Source organism: Platichthys flesus, chromosome 19 (assembly GCF_949316205.1).
Source record: "Platichthys flesus chromosome 19, fPlaFle2.1, whole genome shotgun sequence".
Classification (NCBI taxonomy): Eukaryota; Metazoa; Chordata; class Actinopteri; order Pleuronectiformes; family Pleuronectidae; genus Platichthys; species Platichthys flesus.
In genome coordinates, this window is record NC_084963.1 from 10,144,967 (window position 1) to 10,167,692 (window position 22,726).

General features: G+C 44.4%; 1 protein-coding gene across 1 annotated transcript in view; it reads left to right on the forward strand.

Annotated features, from left to right (window-relative positions):
- The first annotated feature begins 364 nt into the window (after nt 1-364).
- Nucleotides 365-22,726, forward strand: part of pappaa (pregnancy-associated plasma protein A, pappalysin 1a) — an 83,276-nt gene continuing 60,914 nt past the window's right edge. The window contains exons 1-6 of the mRNA XM_062413121.1: nt 365-758; nt 6,718-7,822; nt 16,747-16,892; nt 17,198-17,491; nt 17,800-17,992; nt 18,229-18,350. Coding sequence (XP_062269105.1) covers nt 365-758; nt 6,718-7,822; nt 16,747-16,892; nt 17,198-17,491; nt 17,800-17,992; nt 18,229-18,350 — 2,254 coding nt within the window. The remainder of the gene's footprint in view (nt 759-6,717; nt 7,823-16,746; nt 16,893-17,197; nt 17,492-17,799; nt 17,993-18,228; nt 18,351-22,726) is intronic.

The window sequence follows — 22,726 nt, forward strand, 5'->3', positions numbered from 1 at the left end:
ACCCCCCTCTTGATTGATCACGTATTAGTCATCCATTTGGCTAAATGGGACCCATTGAAAAGGCACCGTGGAATCATACATGAATCAAATATTCCCGTGCCCCCTGAATGTCTCAAGACTAGTTTTGCTTAAGAGAGGGGGTCGTGGCTGAGCATAGCTTTATGTGTTTATTTTAGTTTCTACGCTTTGACATTGTACCGCTGTTTTGAAAAAAAAAGAACAGAGAGAAGGAAAAAAACTCGAAAGGATTCCAAAGAGGAGAAGATTTGTGGACGTATATTTTTTCTAGTTATTCCGTTGTTTCTTTTTTTTTCTCTCTTTTCTTATTTTTAAATATTTTTTTTGCCATTTCCTCTCACGAAAAATGAAACTTTGGACATCGCCCTGGGTGTCTTGCCTGGTGGTTCTCCTCTTGTGTTTTGGATCAGAGTGCGGGACAGCCCGGAGAAAGGGGAGATCCAAGAGGGAGTTGGTGCGCATCAGGGAGGTGAGAGCCACCGCGCCGGGGGCTTGTGCCACGCGTCTTCCCCGGGGCAAACGCTCCTTGCCCGGCTTGGAGCGACGGGTGCTCCGCCAGCGCCGGCGCTCCTCGCAGCAGGCGGAGGAGAACTCTTCGGACCGGGGGAAAGCGGTGTATTTCACCGGCAGGGGCGACCAGCTGCGGCTGAAGCCCGGCGTGGAGATACCCAGAGGAAATTTCACCCTGGAGATGTGGATCAAACCGGAGGGAGGTCAACGATCACCCACGGTGATTGCAGGTAGGACGCTCATTACGCATCCTCCATCCTGTTGTCAACTCTTTACATGTTAATCCCCCAAAAAAAGAAAAAAAAAGAAACTGGCGAGTTTAATCTGAGAAGTGAGCCTGCGAATGTGCAGCATTTCATCCTGCTGTCATGTAGCGCACGAAACAAAGCAACATGCAGTTTCTGCGAGTTGAAAACGAGTTCATCTATCAGACTAGACAGTGATGTAATGCCTTAAAAGTACAGCGGATATTTTAGGTAGTGCATGCGTAGGTCACTGGAGATATTGGTCATATTTGAGTTTGGCACCTTGCGGAGGAACAATCGCTGCGGTGTGATATTTTTATTCTACAAATATACCACCCCCCCCCCCCCCCCTCGTGTTTTTCTCCGTGTGTGGGATATTATGATAAAGAAGCAATCTAAGTGAGAGGAGCACGGGCGGCAGATGTATGCAGCTGCATCACTTGACCGGCAGCTGATGTCACTGTGCGTAAAATGTAATTTCTCCGCGCCGACTTGGCTATTTTAAAACTATGATGTAATGGCCAAAACTTTGTGAGCGAGCACGTCACGTCGGGCGCAAGCGGGAGAGAGAGAGTGAGAGAGAGAGTGAGCGAGAGAGGGAGCGAGAGAGAGACAGTGAGAGAGAGAGAGAGAGAGAGAGAGAGAGAGAGAGAGAAAGAGAGAGAGAGAGAGAGAGAGAGAGAGAGAGAGAGAGAGAGAGAGAGAGAGAGAGAGAGAGAGAGGAGCTCGCAGCTCCAGCCGCCAGCTCGAGTGTCGTCGTCGCCCCCCCCCTCCACCGCTACCCGATTCGACACCTTTGGATTGGCTACCGGAGTTACGAGACAGCTCGGAGACACATCCAGGGTTTCCCCCTCTTGAGCGAACATGTCCTGGCTTGGGGGCTTATTTGTGCAGCGGCGGTGCGCTTTCGTGTCGTTACGCACACTCCACGCGTTCCTCCCAAGCGCAGACACTCGAGCGAAATTTTGGGTTTGTAATTAAAAAGGCACGGTCAAGATGCGCAGAGGAGGGTGCACACACACACACACGCACACACTTGGGTAGGTCCCCGCCTGCACAGATAGGGTTGACACTTAGCAGTTGTCATCTGTGCGCACTCCCCCTTTTGTCCTGCCAGATCTGCAGCCGCGCGTAAAAGGAGCACCAGAAACGTGCTAGGAACCGCTCTGCATCATTTATTTTTGACCAACAGCGCTTTTGTGCATTACAGTACTGTACAGCTTTTTCCTGTTGCTTTTCCTTGCCGATAGGGAGCGTTGCATACACAACTCACAGCCCGCCACGGTGCTACTTGTGCAGATGGCTGCTGCCTTTTGAACTGAACTGAACTGAACTGAATTGAACCCGGTCCTCCTCAGCCTCCTGTATGCCACTCTGAACATTTGGGGACTCAACTCAACCATATGAGTACATTTACCCGCTCCTTTATTTTATATCTGTCTGGCCCTCTCAAAACAACTCCCCCCTCCTCCCATGCACACAAATAAATAATCACTTATGCTTGTTTGTGTGTGTCTGTGTCAAGTGTGTTTCAGTGAGTATGTGTGTATCAAGATACAGTACACTTTTAGGTAACGCTAGCCAGTTGGCAGGGACATGTTCTGCAAAGCCAATCCCTTGTAAGACTCTCCAACTGGGGGAGAGGGGGGTGAGAGAGTCTGTTGTGACCTGAGTGACTCTTAGATTTTCAGCGGATGGACACAATAACAGGAACATCTGTACAGTATAATGCAATCTAGTACAACAACAACACACCACATTGACCAAATATGTGAAAAAACGCCTCTCCAGCACAATGTGAACAGAAAATGAACCTGGCAGGCTTTACATGCATGTACGTGGTATCAGATCGCTTTATTTTGTACAGGTGGTATTGTTTTTCACACACACACACACCTCTGGCTTCCTCCTACTAGCGATTTCCATTCATGTATAGTCTTGTGTTTTCATTTTGAAGATTTGCTCCATGTGTGTTCACATCAGTGAGGCGGAGAGGGGTCCCAATGACAACACAAATGATGATCAAACAAATTCAGAGAAGCCATAATCTTTTTAAATCCAATTCGGGCCTAAAAAAAAAATCCCAGAGACACCAAAAATGCTCCATCCCCTTGTTTTGATCCCAGCACGGTGTTGTTTTTGGCAGATGTTTTTTTGTTTTTGACCATCCCTCTGTGGAAACACTTTCAAGTAACGTCTGCAACCGCATGTGCAACTGGGAAGTCTGGGTACATTCATATAGTTAGAAATGCTAAACGGTATTTGCTTTTCTCGTCTTGATGACCATTAATGCTACACCGACAAGCAATCAGGGACAATTTGGAGTTCAGCTCAATCTTTAATTCCTTGGAGAAGTAGAGCAGATTTGGATTTCCTCTCGTTGCCACTTTTCGGTTGAAATGAGGCTGTTCGACGATCAGTAGCTGTTATCAATGGCTCCACCAGATGATTGATGGCACCGTCATTAAATACGTCTGGATCCTCTTGTGTCTTGTGGCGAACACTACAGAACAGATTCCATGTGCTGTCAGTTTCAGTTGACAGTGACAGTAACAGTCCATGTGGTCAGAATTGATCCCAGGTTTAAAAAGTGCACACAAAACACACACACACACACACACACCCAGTAAGAACATCGAGTTCTGTCTCCAAATGTTATGCAAACTTTCAGTGCCCTATTAGCCCCTGTATCCGGGTCATGTTGGGCCGTCCTGCATCAAAGGAAGAGGAAAATAATTCAGAGGAATGGAGGCTCTCTTCCATGACCTGCTTGGGACAATTATAAGCAGACGTTGGCAGATAATTGCTGTGATAACAGATATATCTCGGTGCTGTTATCCAGTGTCCTGATGAACACAAAACTTTTTTTCAAAAACAAGACCCCTTGTCCCAAAATTAGATTCATGCATTGAGCTCCTTACAGTACGCCGGGCATTTGGAAAAGTGTTGAATACCCCCATCCGGATTAATATCCTTTCATTTAATTGGAATATCTGAGAGTGACAGTGACACCATCGCTGTGCACGTTACAGTGCAGCAAAACAAGTGGCGTTATTTCATCTGACACTCATCATGTTATAAGCTGTTGGTTGATCGTTCATGACTCAAGCCTGAAACATGCTTCTGCATTTTCACGGGCCCGTAAACGCAAGAGCCCTTCCGGGTCCCTTACGTGCTTATGTATCCCTCCTTGCGTGCTGACGGGTGTCGACCCCCTTTTCTAAGGGTTAGGGTTAGGGTTAGGGTTAGGGCAAAGCTCCGCAAGCTCACTCAGCCCGCAAGGCTGTGATTGGTCTGCTCTACATCCCGTCCGGTGTCTAATTTCCGGTTTCATGCCCCACAATACGCGGAAATCACGGAAGATTTAGAAGAACGAATATGGACCAAATAGAAGAGTACTTGGCAGAAGAGATCCGAAAGTATGACCACTTGTATAACCTGTCACTGACTGGCCGATTTGTCCGCCAGAAATAGGCTATGAGGAGCTGGAGTGGCGATGTAAATAAACAGTCTAATTATAAGAAGTTGCTCTTCAATGTCCAGCAGCTCCATCTCAATCAATTGTTGTTCGGTTGGAATCGTGAATACACTCTCTGCCATGGTTCACCGTGTGTTTGTGATGGAGAACACGACTGGTAGAAGGTAAATAAACAGTCAACAACGATTGCCACACCCACAAAGAAGGCGTCTCTCAGGTCGTCTTCGACAAAAATCATTACTCCGCCTAGTGTTCTGGCGCGGAATTGCTTTGTAAGACGCGCAACGGTTGGGGAAGCATGAATGAAAACGAGTCTTGCGCCACAGCGGCGTGAAAAGACGCAGACGCAGTCGCAGAAGCATGTTTCAGGCTTCATTGAATGAGCATTCCACTGAATCAAGTGAGTGGAACTTGACATCCTAGTCAAAAGTTTAAAGTCAAGTGTTTGAAAGAAGTCTGGTGTCATTTTTATAATCAATATCCTTGTTATGTTCCTCAGGTTCTTTTACTCGTTTTAAATATCAGTGGAATTTTCCATTGTCTGCTCTGGGGGTGCAGCGGTCACTTTTGTATGACTATGAAAAGTGCCTTTCTTTGACCTTTCAGAGCCAGAGCAGCTCAAAAGTAAACGGAGTGTTCCCTTCCTCCCTGCTTTTTATCAAATCCGTGTGACATTTTTCTTTGTCTGTGCATGTGTATTTTCTTTTCTACTTTTTTTCTTTTTTCCTGAGCGTGTTTTTCTTGGAAGAAGACAAATGGCAAGTGTGAGGAAGGTTACCTTTTAACCTGACAAGAACAGCTCTCCACTGTAGTGTGCGCATGCAGATCCCTTTCGTGTGCGTGTTTGTTTATGTTCCTGAGTGGACACAAATGTGTTTCAATTTGCCTGTGTGTCTGCAGGGATAGTAATGCATATCTGTATTAGTGCATGCACACGTGTGTGGGTGTGTTTGTGTGAGCCCGAGCAGCCGCAGTGCAGGGTCTGGAAAAGTGTAGTGTGTTAGATTAATTGAGCATGGCAGAATTATGACAGCTGTTTACACTAGAAGCCTTACGAGCATTTTAGCACACCTTTTAGCCTTGAGTGCATTAGCTGACAGATGGAAGGCTTTTTCCTTCCAGTGTAGTGGAAAGCCTGAAAACGTCATCCACCAAAAGTCTGACCTTGATGCTGAACCCAACCCTCCCTCTTTGAACATTAGTCCATTGAAATACCAACTTAATGAATGCATACTGGAGTGTTCATCTAATTAGAAACAGGTCAAAGTTAGCAAGATGTCCATGCAGCCGCCATTAGCCAGCCCCTTAGTGCAGGCTTAGGAAGACTAATCGATGGGGAACAAAGGCATCTGAAGTGGGCAAGTACATTGAGGCAGAGATGTGACCATCACTATGATAATCAGCTTATCATTTCAGGCCTAGCTGAAGGTAGCAGAGATGAAATAAAAAGGGCATTTGCAGACATTTAATGCAGATGACAGGAGCCACTGTAAAGGACACTCCATACCTGCGTTATATGAGCTGCATGTTCAGGTCACGGACTGAGTGCCTTTTAGCGGATAGATATAAGTGCCAGAAAGTCAGATCCAAATATTAACAAATCCCAGGGATGTATTCTTGTGACACAAATCCAGCTCTCACCCTGCGAGCATCGAGACGTCCACATGCCGAGACGGACTACGTGATGCATGTCACAGTGCTCTGAACCTTTGCCCCCTTTGACTGGGCGGTGGATTAATGCAGCGCAGTCACGGAATTCATGAACAAACACACACATGCACACACACAGACGTGAAGTTGTGTGCCTGCACATGTACCTCAACAAGCGCTAAACAAACAAACAGTTAGCATTCAGAGATCCCCTAAGAAGTGAAAACACATTACCATGCTGAAGCCGACATGCAGGGTCCAAGTGAAACAGGAAAAAGGTGTTTTGGTGCCTCTACAAAAACAAGGCTGGAGCAGAAAACTAGCCTTCTCCGGCTACCCTACTGGCAAGGGACATTTGCACAAGTAACTCTAAATGCACTCAGTGTTCACAAAAAGCCTATACCAAGATAGTTCCATGGGGTCTCCCTTAGATAAACATGCACTACAACCCAATTTCCAGGACAACATTCCCTTAGATAGAAAAAAAATGGTAACCTATTAATGTATTTCTTGCTCTCTAACCCCAACTATATTTTCAGACTCCCTCTTAAAATCCATTATCTAAAGTGGTCAAATTGTTTGCCATAAAAACTGGGAGAGTGGGCGATGAATATGCACAACTAGCATTAAGGATTACATGCATGTGACATGTTCAAAAACAATCTTGTATAAATGGAAGATGTGGATGGAAAAGGTTCATTCTCTTATACTGGTCACTGTTTTTTTGTCATTTCTGTAAATGTCTGATATGTTCATATTCACATCTGTATCGAAGTCCTGCATATGTTAATCTTCTTCATTTCCTTCTCTCTGCAGGCCTGTACGACAAATGTTTCTATGCCTCCAGTGACCGTGGATGGCTGCTTGGCATCAAGGCAGTCAGTGAACAGGGGAACCGTGACCCCCGCTTCTTCTTCTCCCTTAAGACTGACCGTGCCCATAAAGTGACCTCCATCCACTCCAATGCCCGCTACATACCCAACCAATGGGCACATGTGGCAGTCACGTATGACTGCGTATACATGAAGCTCTTCGTCAATGGCGCCCAAGTGGCTGTCAGTCGGGAGCAATCGGGCGATGTCTTTAGCCATTTGACCAAAAAGTGCAAAGTCCTGATGATCGGGGGGAATGCACTCAATCATAATTACAGGGGAGCAGTAGAAAGGGTGGGTCTGTGGAGGCAGGCCCGGGGGCAGAGGCAGATTATCAGAGATATGCAGGGCCACGACGACCTACAAAATCTACCTCAGCTGGTCATACGAGAAACATTTGAGCACCCGGGCCGAAAATGGCTGACTGTAAAAGACGGTAGCTTTCCTCAGCCTGAGCAAGGAGGTGTAGCCCGATTAGGGCTTCTAATTGGCAGCGGGGTTGGAGCGGCCGAAGGATTATTGGACACAACACTTGATCCTCCAACTTGTGGTCAAACTGTTTGCGACAATGTTGAGGTCATCAAAAACTATAACCACCTTTGGACATTCCGTCGGCCCAAAAAAGTGCGATATCGTGTCATAAATGTATGGGACGATGCACGTCTGAAGCCCACCGTATCTGACCACCAGATCAGCCTGCAGCACCAGCAGCTAAACGATGCCTTTAGCCCCTACAACATCACCTGGGAGCTCAGCATTCACAATGTGACCAACTCCTCCCTTCGCAACCGGCTGATTCTAGCCAACTGTGATATCAGCAAAGTTGGCGATGATATGTGTGACCCAGAATGCAGCCATCCTCTGACAGGGTATGATGCCGGTGACTGCATGTCGGTGCACCGGAGCCGTTGCCCTGAGCACAAACAGGGGAATGGCGTATGTGACCCCGAATGTAACTGGGAAAACTTTCTGTATGACCTCGGCGACTGCTGTAATCCCAACGTGACAGATGTGACCAAGACATGCTTTAACCGCTCCTCTCCACACAAGTAAGAACCTTTCTTTCATTTGTTTTGCATGTTACCTTAAAAAAGGCTTTAAGTGTCTGTAAATTTCCCTGCTTAATATGATACATTATCTTGGTTGACATTACCGAATAATTTAGGTAAACTAAACCCACATTATGGACTCACTGGCCTGGAGTAAATCCAACAACACATCTTTCCATACATGTGTCCCTGAAGAGAGGTTTTGAAGTCTAGTCCTACTGTTTCCTGACCATTTCTGGCTGAGGCTGAGTGTAACTTAACTCCCTGCCTGTGTGGCCTGGGAAATCCTCTGGGGGCAGCTAGTCCAATCTAGCCTTGGCCTGGTTCAATCAGTGTTCCACACATAAGCAGTGCAAAAAAAATGCAAACAGGGAGACTTTTGTGGTAGCAAATACAACGGCCAGAGTGCTAATTTTGAGTCAATTTTTCAGCATCTCTCTCCACCTTTTTCTTTTCTAGGTCTCCTATGTCCAATGGGCCTTAGTAAGCTGGCTTGATTGGAGAAGGGAGTTGGTTTGGAAAGAGTGACACTCTAAACAGAGTGTAAGGGCAATTAGAGGTCAAAATCCAATACGGCTTTAGCTTTTAGCAATGGAAATTATTTCAAAGACATACCTCTCTTTCCAGGAAACCACTGACAGACACGTTTCCTGGGGAGGAAGGTATGGGTCCACAAAAACGAGGCGGACTGAAAGAAATTCCCAGTTAAAACAGTGAGAGTTCACTTTACTTGCATGTGAGCACCAGTATCAGAGAATCACCTAGGTGGACTTAACACAAAGCAAGGTATTACGTGGTTTGATAGAGCTACTTAAGGATAATACAGAGGTCCTCATGAATGCATGCAAACTCTTGTTTTTTGTGGTAATCTTATTGTGGCTTGTAGATGATGAGTAAGAGCTGGCAAGAAGAATAAATCTCTGGAACTTGCTGTAATATGGTTCATGCCAGACCTCCAATAGCAGGATTGTTTGTTTCTTGGTACACTGAAACCCAACACAGTAGACTCAGACATTTTTGCGGACGACGCAGGGGGTATTTACGGTTATGGCAGAGAAAGAGGCAAAAATGACTGAAATTCGTTTATTTGCCAACGTTTCCTGCCACTGTCACGCGGGGACAAGCGGACGGGAGGAAAACTGGTAGGCCTGGTGTGTGGGATTGTTTGGGTCTCTCTGATAGCATGAGTCTAGGAAACAAGGCTGTTTTCAATCATAGTTACGCTGGAAGCACAGTCTGTCTGGCACTGTCCTGTTGTTTAAAATGGCCGCTAAATAGCTAAATAATGACATCTGATTAACAACATCAGTTGGGGGAATGCAGGTGGGATTGCCGTTGCTTCCATCTCTCAATTCCCACTTAGTCATCATTAGAAGCTCATTCATCAAGTGGCGGGCAAACAACTCCATTCAGACATCAGCTATTGGCAGAAAACGCTTTGCCGCTGCAATGTTCAAATTTCCCTATGGGCATTTGAAAGTTGGGCTTGTGAAAGGAAGGATACCAGCAAAGAGACAGGCAGAAAGAGGACAAGAGAATTCAAAAAATAGATATAATCTCCTCAAGTGGTTGCTTATTTTGCTTTGATTATGGTATGTCCAGGGAGACTCGCAAAGAGCGGAGTTTGACATTCCTCCTTAATTATGGAATTCTGCATGAACAATGCACTGTGTATGTAGAGGAACAATAGTTTTAAAGTCCTGCATTTATTTTCGCAGCGTTTGCGCCTGTTACCACTTACGCTGAGTGTGTTTAAAAAAAGAAAAGGAAAACTGGCTAGCACAGAACACAGGCAGACTCTGGGGTCCCGCAACAGTCTTTCCTCTGAAAATACCATTGTTAATTACCCCGCGTCTCTCCCTTCACATGTCTTTGAGGGAAATATTCACCTCAACCGAGGAGGTTGTGTTTTCACCCCTTTCCGTTTGTTTGTTTGTGAGCAAGATTACGCATAAATTACCAAACCAATTACCACGAAACTTGGTGGAAAGATGTGGTGTGGGTCTGGAATTAACCCATTCAATTTAGGTGCTGATCTGGATCAAGGGGCGCATCCAGGTCCTTTCCTAATCCCTTATTTTTACATTGTGAGACAGGGTCTGATATTTATGAGTGCTGGACCTTGTTTATTGTGTTTTCAAAGTTATTGGTCGTATCTGATGTTGTCTGAAAGAAAGAGAGATTTAATGACTTCTGAAATTGTTGCTGTGATTCACATGACGTGAAATTAACATTAACTTTACAGAAAACAAATGTGAGATGATTAAGTGTGTGTATTCCTGTCCATCAAAGATCAAGGTAATGTCTGCATAACTGGAATGAAGATCAATCCAATGATATCAAAACTCATCTCAGTCGGATTCAATTCTTTCTCAAATTGGAATGCTTTGCTCCCAATTTCAGGCAGGAAGGCGGATATTAGGACCATCTCAGTCTCAATGTGTTTTGGGGAAATGAAGTTCTGGCCTGGCTTTGTCAGGGGCTAATAGGTCATCCATTTTCCCTTGGCCTCTGTGTCTCTCCCCCCTCCTGAGTCAATACCTCTCAACGTGGCAGGTTAATGGACGGACCACCCTTTCTCTTTCCCTCACTCCCTCTCCTTGCTGTATTCTAGCTCAGAGCGGGGAGCTAATCTCTAGGGCCCTTGACTTGGGTGTTTTACAATTGGTCGTCTAAACCTTAAGCCCCCCGTCCCATAAAACATAATTGAGTGCTTGGGCGTAAATACCAGGACTTTGCACTTCCCCTTTAACGCCATAGCACACTTATAAAAGCACCTGTTGTTGAGGTTTCACCTGTGCTGTCGTGGGCGCTGATCGAAGACCTTCTGCGTCGCTATGGGACTTAAGGAGGGGATTTTACTCGGGACTCCACAGCAGGCAGAGGAGTCACATCTGGTGGTCTTTTGAAAGTATGACACACAGGGGAATTGGGTTGATAATCACATAGCAAGGTAATTGTGGTTCAGGAGTCAAGGAGGGCCCTGATGAAGAGGTTCACAAATCTGCCAGGACAGAGAGTGTTCTCCCAGATAGCAAATGGGAGGGGGGCAGGGCTTTGGATCATCACTTCACCCGCTCCATATGCCTTTAAATCCTGCTTTCTCACCGACCGGAGCAGTCACGGCAGGGTTTCTGGAATCTGAGCATTGACACAGATCTCATGCATGTGTCATCCGTGCAAGGGGGGGGGGGGGGGGCAAAAAAATAATCAGAGTAAGTTGGAAGGTTAAAGAAGAGAGAGCAAGTATAGTAATAAAGGCGGAGATGAATGATGGCTTTAGGGGCTGTGGTGCCGACAGACTCGATGAAAGGAAAAGCCGAGGGCCCCCCTCCAATTTTTAAAGTGTTCTTGGCCGTGATACCGTCACTGCCATGCCAGCTTACCCCAGTTTTCACACTACGCTGCCCCACACATATGTGTAAAAGGCATATTTATGGGCTTATATGAATTATATATGGGTGTAAATGGTTGAAGTCATAATTCTCTATTTATGACGTGTCGTGAAACAAAAGAATTAACACAGCGGTTCGTGCCTCCTCACACTCTCCTGGATCTCCCTGCAACATAGATGTCCTGCAGTGGCGCTTTCAGTATGTGAAGCTGGATTGCCTGCGCTCATCTTACCTTTCTAGAAGCTCCGTTTCTCACTCTCTCTTTCTCTTTCCTAGTGACTTCTTTTCCCATGACAAGTGCTTTGGTTACATGCATGGAAAATCCTGTCCTTCCCAAGTGGCTCATCTTTGCTAAAAAAAAAAGAAGCTATGATGAGAGGCAAGAGCGGGAACCAGGGGCTATGGGATGGAGAAATAGTTGAGGGGTGTGAGAGACAGAACACTGGGGGCGGGGAAAGCAGGGTAAGAGGTTAATGGAGGGGACGTTTGAGTAAGACGTGCATGGACAGTTAGAAAAGGCCCAAATTGCTCTGAGTACACCCCCCACCCCCCCGTCACAATGATGTCAGTGGAGACCAGCTTCGGACAGTGTCGGCAAACCCAAGCATTCACCAATGTCATCATTGGAAAGTAGCAGTGTAACGGTACAAAAAATATCATGGGTCGCTACGTGAGATTACAGTTCTGTGTGTAATATACAGTGAAAACAAGAATAACAAAACATTAAACTGCTTATTTTTTTAAGAAAAGTTTAAACAGACCATGCATGTGATTCTTAAAGTCTGTGATACTGCTGCAGCTGCGACTAAAAAAAGAAATGATTACCAGTATGGCTGTTGCTTTTTAAAACACCAATGGCATTTATTAATAGTGTGGATACGTGGTTGGACTGGGTTCGGAAACACGTCTTTTGAAATGGGGTTCGGGGTTCGGGTCAGGTTCGGTTATGTTAGCTGGGTTTTCTGTTTTAATTTTTACACTGCACGTGCCCGTAATTAAGTAAAACCACAGACTTGGGTGGGGTTCGGACTCAAAACACAGATTGCCTGTTGGGTTCAGGTCAGGCTCAGTCAGTTTTTTCTCGGGCAGCACTCGCACATTTGTTATTGCTTTGGACTGTTTTGAATTGTTAGCGAGAGAGATGCTTAAATGTCATGGGGCGCTGGGTTTCCACTGCGGTAGAGACACAGAGTTTCCAATTGGGGCACGCCGCTGCGACCCCCGCAGGGCAAAAATCACACATGTATGCACAAGCTTGTTTTTGCTCCTACAGTCCCCCTGTACATCAATGCAGCATGCGATGCACATTGTGTTTCTGTAACAGAGCCAAGTGCATTAAAATAATTGAACTCAAGATCAGTTAGGTGTTGACCCTACAGCCGAGCTGCTGCTCTTATTCACCGCTGACTCAATCATTTCAGTATCAAACCCCCCTGACGCATTCCCCTCCTCACGCATGTCCGAAAACTCTGGACAAATATTTTCTGAGGAAATATTGAAATTCCTGAAATTATTAGGAAGAGGGACCTTATATCATCTGCTCCCTCTGTATCCTTAGACCTGGCCCCGGTCAGTGCCCTCAGTTGCTCCCGCGCTGGTCTGAAAAAAGCATTCGCTACACTGAACCTTTTATTCCCATACTGTATATTTAACTGTCTGTTTTGAGGGAACACTGTGTTTTCACTGAGCCGCTGCCTGTCCAACTTGTAATTTGAGGAAGGGGACTCGTCCAACAAAGGTAGTAGAAATGTTAAGACGCATTTCGTGTTGCTGCATATGAAATGTGCATTTGGCGGTAACGTTAGTCGGCCCGTCGCAGTGGGAGAATCATCTCAGTTGGGTAAATTCCACCCGAGCGCTGCCAGACACCAGCCTTACTGCCTTTAAATCAACTCGTTTAGGCTACGCTGAACATACACTATGAGACAGATTGGCGTTGCACTCAAATTTCAATATTTTATGCCTTCACTTGCTTTTCAAACTATTACCAGAGAAAGGAAAGAGAGCGCAGTGGGCGCAGCTGGTCATATTTTAAGAGCGTGTTTAATGCATTAAAAAAAGTAGAATGAAGTAGATTTTGCAGGTCTGATAAAGTCTGGACTCCCAATAAAATGGTCTATCGATCTAAAAGATTAAGTGATCTAGTGAAATAACAGAAGCAGCAACTGAAATTTCATAAACACTGGCCTATAAAGAGACTAGTTTGAGTTTCAAGCATTCAAATGCATCAAATACTCAAATATGTCAAATTTGATCCCCTTGTAGTTTGAGATTCCGTTTTTGCAGTTATTGCTTTTGTTATCGCATTAATCATGAATTTAATTTGTATTTTTATAGAACAGTGTCAGTTTTAAACGATTAGGCACCGTAGAGATATTTTACCTTCTGGCCAGCGGTGTACAAGCTTGTCCACAAAAGAAATGAAATGAATTTTTCCCAGTGGAATTCTACTCCACCTTCATTTTGACTCAGCAGTGGAGTGGAAGAATAAATATAAATAGCACTCTTGCTTTTATCCTTATATTTACCCGAGTTCCCTTAAGTGGGACAAATGTTTTCTTCAAAAACAGACAAAGCCTGACATTTAGTGAAAAACGATGACCCAGAAAATGAAATTACGTCAATGTTGTTAAAGGTTGGACTGATAAAAAGGATGAAAACATTGTGCAGACACAAGCTCTTATTGTCTATGTTCCATTGAACGGAAACATTTTAGAACATTGCATCTTTTAAAAAACATGCAACTCACAAATACGATCAATCTGCCTCATTTATGTATATTTCCTAATAGCACATAAACACAATATCTTTTCTCTATCTCATGTTGACATTCCTTTATTTTACCTGTGTGTTTATCACATGGTTGCTTTTCACATTTCATGCCCAAGTATGTGCATGATTGCAAAATAGGACTCATTTTTACAATATTTGAATTTGATGAGTAGATGGACACCATTCACAAAAAAGTGCCAATAGCCTGCAGTTTATTTGTTATGGTCAGAGAATCCCGTGTAATGCTTTATAAGTTAGTGCCGTTTAACACAGAGAAATCACGAGTGTACTCCTTTTTTCTTTTTGCGAGGAAACTTAATCTTAAAACTTAATGCACTTATAATCTTATGATCCAAGCACATCCAAAAATATTAGGCGAGCAAGTGGGTCACACAAACTAGGTCAAAACATCCAAAGAGGATCTAATTTGTGATAGTAAGGCCAATGTCATGTTTTGTTTCTGATAAACTCCTGTTTTCCGTATCCATCGTGCGTCTTATACCCAAAGCCTCGGAAAGCCAGAGGAAATGAATAAACTGTCACGTCAGCACATGCAACAGATTATCGACTCCTCCGAGAGATGGCTGCAGCTCGGCTGAAGCTGTTTGCCAGGACCACCAGCCAGGCTCCTGGAGAAACCTTGTTTGATGTGTTCATATAAAATGAATGACAGTTTCACTGCTGGGAAGATATCTCATTGTGTTGAATGATTGCAGTCATTACAGCTGCCGTTAGTGATTCCAGAGCCGAGACAAAGCCTAGAGTCATGGGTGGGGAGGCCTCAGAATACCGGAACGACTCACTGAAAAATCAAGCTGACTTGGACGGCGGATCTGAAAAAAAGAGCTAAAAAGACGATTTACAGTACAAAGCATGCAAACCTGTGCCAAGACTGATTGGCCGCTATACATCAGATACACACGCACAGAGAAATGTTCTGCAAACTGCTCTGGTTAAACCCAATATACATTCTCTGAAGAAGGAATATTTGATACAAAACAGTAACTGAATAAAAACCACCCCCAAATAGTACTTATTTTGAGCTACCAACAAATATGAAATGAATCAAATCAAAAATCCCTGCATCTATCCCCTTAATTTTATCCACCCGTGAGTGAATATATTTTTCTTCGGCCAATACCCCACCCTTGTCTCACGTTTCAAGGAAATCGGCTTAGTCGTTTTTGTGAAATCCTACAAACAGACAGACAAACAAGAATGAAAGCATGACCTTGGTGAAGGCAATAAAGGAACAAAAACAGAACTAGTTATTCAATGCTAAAAACCTTGAGTACATTTAGGGCTAATGTGAATATTAGGGCTAATCTAATATCAAATATGATAAATGCTTATAAAATACCCGAGCAGGAGTTTATTCCACATATAAAATGAAAAGGGTAATTTTGTTACAGTGCAGCTTGTGAGATGTGACAATATAAAAATGTCCCAAACTCTCACCACTAAAGCAGATTTATTCCCAGCAGCACCTGTTTGGTCCTGGTGTTGCTTGTGGTGACATCTTTAACTGTTTGTCGAAATCAAGAGTTACTACGCTCAAGAGAACCGAGGCAAAGTAACGTGCTGGTTATTGCGTGATTCATTGTCCTCCGACATAAAACATACGGCATCGCAGACAAAAACATTGTGGCTTAGCTTTAAGTGTCGAAAACAAATGGGAAACCAACCCAAAGAGCATTACATGTCCGTAGCTGCATATTTAGGGTATTGAACTGATTACATGCCTCCGCACTTCGGAGGCAACAACATCTCGGCTGTGATCTCCCTCGCTGTCGAACAAGCGAGCAGGAACCGCAGTGAAACTGAATGGAGTGGGAAGGGATGATTTAATGGGTTAAAATTGTTAACAGAAAACCATTATAAAAGTTCTTTAAGCGCCACTTGTAACTGGTGCACGGCGGCTGAGCCAGAGCTTCTAGCCACAACATTATCAAAACAATCTGTTGGTTGTGTCCAAATGAATGTAGTTTTGAGATATTCAAGCTACAAGATGGTTAGTGGTGAAGTCAACCTCGATGCTCGTCTCCAAAATCAACATTCATCATCTTTGGCAGAACAAGGGGAGAACAATGGAGTATTATGGACTATTTGAGCCACGTTGAAGACAAAAGAATCCCAAGAATACCATGAGAATAAAGTCGTAATATTTGAGAAAGAAATTGCAATTTTACGAGAATAAAGAAAAACTCCACTCCTGGATCCAAGATGTTGAGCCAATCCCGTTATGAAACTATGAAACCAGTTTAGATATCACGCAGATGGAACCAAACATTTCCTCCTCCACAAAAGAGGCCAATTCCTTCAAGTCTGTTCTTCTTTCTTTCTTAAACCCTCTTTTCAAAGTCCGGATATCTTGATGATGTGGTGCTGATGTGACAGAAGATAAAGTATGACTAACTCGTTATTCTGCGTCTGTGCAGAGAATCTGTGCGAAAGGAGAGTCCGGGTAACACCTGAGACTTTGTCCGGAGACAGGTCATGTTTGAAAACGACTTAAGAGTAGTTTCAACCTTTCCTCTTCATTCTGTTGGTTTAGCAGCTATACCATTACAATTTGAATACATTCAACAAGAACTTACACCTGAGCCCTGTTTTATTGAACAAAACCTCATATGTTCCTTTTTGGCTGGAAGCACTGTTCCTATCTGCTAAAAATGTGGATTAAATCGACTGACTCTATCCTGAATGTAGAGCGATTACCTCAGTGTGAAATTCTTTCTTTCTCTCTTTAATTTCCAGGGCCTATTTGGATGTGAAAGAGCTGAAAGACATTCTGCATTTGGACGGCTCGACTCACCTGAACGTCTTCTTTGCCAACTCCTCTGATGAAGATCTGGCGGGGGTTGCCACTTGGCCGTGGGACAAAGAAGCCCTCACACATTTAGGTAGGAGACAGATAGAAGCACAGACGTACAAGCATGCACATGCATATTCTTAAACACATGCACACATCCTCTCAGGTTGTTGATTTTGAGTAATAACAGTTCAAGCCCCGAGCAGTTGCTGTCTTCATCGCGGTTCTAACAAGGAAGGAGGTGATAATGAGGCTGAGGAGTCCCATGAATAATGCATTGTCTGAATCCTACTTCACACGGCAGTCGGAATGGACATTCGGGTTGCGTGAAGTCATCGGAGTGTTTGCGATGTTTAAAATGTGCGTGGTTGTCTCTTTCCCTCTGTCTCTCGCCAGGTGGGATTGTGCTGAATCCGTCGTTCTACGGCACCTTTGGTCACACCGACACGATGGTCCACGAGATCGGTCACAGCCTCGGCCTTTACCACGTGTTCCGAGGCATATCGGAGACCGAGTCTTGCAACGACGCGTGCCTGGAGACCGAGCCCTCGATGGAGACCGGGGATCTGTGCGCCGACACCAACCCGACGCCCAAGTACAAGGGTTGCCACGATCCCGAGCCGGGCAACGAAACCTGCGGCTGTCGTCACTTCACCCACACGCCGTTCAACAACTACATGAGTTATGCAGGTGAGACGGGGCCTCCGCACGTGTTTCGCTGCTTCTCCTGGGCAAATTGTTGCAGTTGATACCTCTCACATGCACAGAACAGACAAAGGAATGTGTTGGGTCTGTGTGCACACCGAGACAAGTGAGGAATTTAGCCGGGACCTTTCATGTGAAAAAACATAGTGGGAGGCACATCCGCTAATGTCACTCCTTTTGTGCGACTGTTTTGATGCCAGAGTTGATTGTAATAACGCGACCGGACTGGTGGAATAATTTAATACCCATTTCCTTGTCCTGTCACATCTCATCTCGCCCTCCTCCACCTGCAGACGATGCCTGCACGGACTCCTTCACACTGAACCAGGTGGCCAGAATGCACTGCTACCTGGACCTCATCTACCAGACCTGGCAACCCTCATCGAAACCCCCTCCGGTGCCAATGCCGCCACAGGTGGTCGGGCAGCATCATAACTCCATCAACCTGGAATGGTTTCCACCGATATCTGGACACTTTTACGACAGGTGAAATAAGATGGCAAAGAGACACTCGTGTACACAGTGATATATAGAGTGCAAGTTGCTATAATGTTCGTGTAATATAACTTTAAATGAGTTGTTTACCCGTAAGATGAGCCAGGGAGCGATCTGAAACCTTGCCGCGTAATTTCAATTACTGCAACCATTTTTATACACGTGCAAGTCACGTGTATTTGGCCTGTATCTAAGTTGGTTGTTGTGCTTGTGTGTTGGTTTCCTAGAGAAGTGGGATCAGTGTGTGATAAGTGCACTGAGGGGAGAGTTCTGCTGCAGTACGCCTCCAACTCCTCATCGCCACGGCCGTGTGCACCATCTGGACACTGGTCCCCGCGAGAAGCTGAAGGTACACTGCACAGTTACATGGTACACATACAGGTTGTTAGGTTCCAATGGCGTCCGACAAGTTGTACAGTTCTTTGGCAAATGAAGTTGCAAATGCTGTGCCCTCCTTTATTCTTGGCTGTTTACCAAATGTCAGTCTTAAGTCAGTATCTTGATTGCAAAAAGCTGTTTCTACTTAAAGCAAATCCATTGCAAAAGCGACATCCACCTTTTCATCGGCGGTTAACCATACGATAACACGATTTGGGTTTCGCTCTTTGTGCATCGGGAGCATTGACTCAAAAAATCCACAAAGATTTCGGCTGACTGACTCAACCCAGAAACATGCAAATGACTCACTGGTTTGTGACACTTGGGCCGTGGGACAACACGGGCGGATCGCGAAGGTCGCTTCCCAGTGGACGGTGCTGTGTGGTACCGCAATTCCCATACGAGGGCTCGGGCCCAAGACAAGGTTAAAGATCACGTCTTAGCTGTAATTCCCCATTTAGCCCAACTCTCACTTGATTTGAGTGCAATGAATTCCGAAATTAGTCGGATTTGTCCTATTCTCGTCCTGTTTGTAAAACCATATTAGAACATGCTATACTGGGACAGGCATCCGGGATGAGGTAATTATGTTACCAAAGTAGTTGTTTTTCCGAACTGTGTTGCTCTGATCACTCTGTGGTTCTGGCAACGGCAGCTTCAGGAATACTCTGGTATACTGGCTATTATGCAGAAAAAAGCTATTTGTGCATGCTGTTGTTCTCCCATATTATAGGCTTTCTAATAAACTCAGACACGTGAAAAAGTACGGAGATCTGTAAAGGACTAACGTGGCCTGAAGTGAGGACAGATTCTGGAAATGATGATTTATATCAACACATGGAGATGTAAACACATTGATAAATGTAAGCAGTGAACCAGTACGTAAGTAACTAAGTGCCTTATTTTTTATGTTGAAATCACCACATGTCTCAGGAATAATTAAATTTAGAATCTCAATGTGATTACAACTTTAAAATTGTTCCAAAAAAATGAAATTCTTTCCTATCTTTTCCTACATTCCAGATTTCTATTTGACCTAAAAGTGTAGAATCAGTGGTCGTACACGTCCGTGCATTTCCTGCAATTCATGCAACCCTTTGATGGCTTCCTGTTAACTCTAGCACAGATTTTAATGACTAATAAGTATGTGTACACTCGGCCTGCAGCGCAGCATGTCTGAGACCGTGGAACCCGCACATCACTTTCAGGTCATGTAGCGAGTCCGACCAAAGTCTATTATCCACACATTATCCCACGTTTAAATCTGAAAAGCTGACAGGCCTTTCATTATTTTGGCCCTTAGGCTCTGGAACCATCTTCCTCCATATATCAGATCAACTAAATCTGTCAGCCGCTTCAGGCAGCAACCAAACTCGTTTTTATAGAGCATTCTCTGATTTGTGTGGGAATGTCGTATATTGAGGTGGTACACTCACGTCTATCTAACCATGTAGCTGTTTGAGATATTATGTGGAATCGAACATCTGCATCTGTACTTCCTGCTGTGTGAACCATGCAATGCATTATTAAATAATGAGTGTTTATACGAAGGAAATTATAACAATAATTCCTGCAATAACAAGCAAGACACACTTTAAATGAAATACCTGTTTAAACTAAGTCAACTGATCATCAATGATCACATAATCATTTAACAATAAACAATAAAATTGTTTTATCTGACTCAGCTGATACAAAGATATGTATTTCTAGTTTGGAAAGGCCCCCTTTCAATCAAACTTAAAAATAGTGCACTTTTGGTAAAACCACCATCTTTCCGCTGACGAGTGTGATAATAAGTTGATAGAAATCCAGATACGTCCTAATTACGTTAATCTATTTTGTCTGTTACCATGAAACTAAATGTCAAAACAAATGGGTAAAAACACCAAAAACCCAGTAACAGTAAATTAGATATGACTCAACAGCATTAATAATAACAATGAAATATCACTTTGCCAAAGAGTCGAATTTGTCTCTGTCTCTGGTTCTGTCGCTTCGAGTCTGAGTGTTTTTCTTCCTGCGTGTGTGCATGTGTGTGTGTGTGTGTGTGTGTGTGTGTGTGTGTGGACGCTCTATGGATTCTGAAAGCACTCAAACTTGCCCTCACAGTGTGTGTGTGTGTGTGTGTGTGTGTATGTGTGCGCGCTTGTGTGTGTGTACCAAAGGCAAGTCTGGGCTTGTCTAACACGCTGTGTGTGTAAACTGTACTCTATTTTCCCTCTTGGAAGGGGTCCCTGCTTGTGGCTGCTCCCCGTTCCCTGTTAACTCGGCCTGGGCCAGCTTCTCACTGGATACCACAGCTGCCGGTTCCTGCTGTGATTGTGCATATGTGTCTCACAGTTTCTAATTTCCAAAAGACATTCTGGCAAACGTCTGCCCCGAGGATTTTTGTAAACTGAAGTATTGGCATATTAACTATTGGAATAACATCCTTATATTGTGGAGGAGAAAAAAGGAAAGCATTAGTGTGACCGTGCATGTGTGCCTACATCAACATCCATGCATATGTACGGCACCTGTTACTGAAGGTCTCGCCGGTTGTGTCCTCAAACTACTTGACTGGGAAACACGGCCGTGGTCGGAGAGAGCCAAAGTACTTCTCATAAATCTTTACTACTGTATGCCCTGGAGAAATATAGCAAGGGGGGGCTAGAATGAGAAAAAGGGCAAAAACACACATGGATATGGATTCAGGGAGAGGGGGTAAGAAAGGTTGGGAGGGGTGGAAACCACCCAAGATAGTTAAGAGAACTGCATGTAGTTAGTGACATTCACAAGGGAGGATCCTGAGTTGATTGAAAACAGCAGTGTGCTTGAATGCAAGTGAAAGTTCCAGGATGTATATGCTCACTAGCAGATGTGTGTGTGTGTGTGTGTGTGTGTGTGTGTGAATATCACTGATATTATGTGAGTGCACATGGAGGTGCACTCACAAAATAACGCCCTCATTGTGCATTTAAAACGTAAGGAACGCACACAAACTGTTTTCCACTGGGTAAATATCTATGGATTAACTCGATAAGTCTCAACAGCAAACATCTGTGTGTTTGGACAAGCACAGGTCCAAGACATTATTAGAATCCTTCTTGAAATAAATATACGCTGGATTATGGGTTGGAACAAGGAAAATCATAATCCATTAGGGAAAAAAAACATTCATTAATGAAATGATTAAGAACATGGTAAAGTAATATGGATATGTAGCCCTTCCTGACACAGTGATGGGACCCCTATGTTTAATATACTGTGTCAGATTGTTGTATCCTGCAACAGTTTTTTTTCTGAAACTACCCCGAAACGGGAAAAAGAGAGTTTTAGCATCTTTCCTGCCAAGTTCAAGCAAAGTGCACGGACCCTGTTTGACAAAATGACCTAATGTCTGCTGTAGCTGAGTGAATATTTATTTAACTATAACATTTACACCCCTCATGAACATTTAACTTTACAACGCACGGAGAAAAAAGGCACAAAACTCCCTTCAGGAAACCTGCTTCCTTCTACCCTAGCTCAGCGGTAACATTACCCGCCAAGTCAAATACTGTGGACTTGATTATTGATTTATTATTGCCATCATCTGGTAAACGTAGGTTCACTCAAATAAACATAATCTGTTTTGCCGCTCTGGGTTTTCCTTGGCTCCCTTAACCTGTTCAAAACGGCGTCTTGTTCGCTCCTTCATTAAACAACTCGTAGGGATGTATACATGTGGAGCACTTGTTTCATCTGGTCCATGCGTTTAAGGTGAAACACTAATGATACGACAGATTAACCTCTGAGGTGCCGCGAAGGCAACGCGATGTGACAACGATTCCCAAGCTGCATAGTGTCTGTTGCCTTCATGAAGTGGATCTGTGAAGTGCCTCCCTGTGTGTGTGTGTGTGTGTGTGTGTGCCAGGGCAAAAAGGGGGCTTGATGGGGGTAGACGTCGGCCTTCTGAGCGAGGAAGTGTGTAACAGTGTTTGACAGTGACTCACCAACGGCAAGAGAGAAGGCTAGAGACTTCCTAGAAAGCATCAGCCGTGCATGCCTGGACACATCCCTGTGTGTTTATCCATCCACCTAATATGGAGGATTATTATTGGATAAGGGACAGGCGTGTGCAACTCCTCAGTTTTCGTCTGATTTCCGTAATGCGTGTCAAACTTGGATCGCTGACTTCAGAGCAGATCAGTGTCTTTTGCTCCACTTGTGCATTAAAAGGAACACGTGTAGTAGCGGTTCCTGATTGTGTAAGTCCCGCTCAACTTTACCACATCAACTATCGCTATGACCTGTTGTGGAATCTGCTAATCTTTTAAAACTCATGTAGCCACAACATAAAACTGGACACATCCCTGGTGGTTA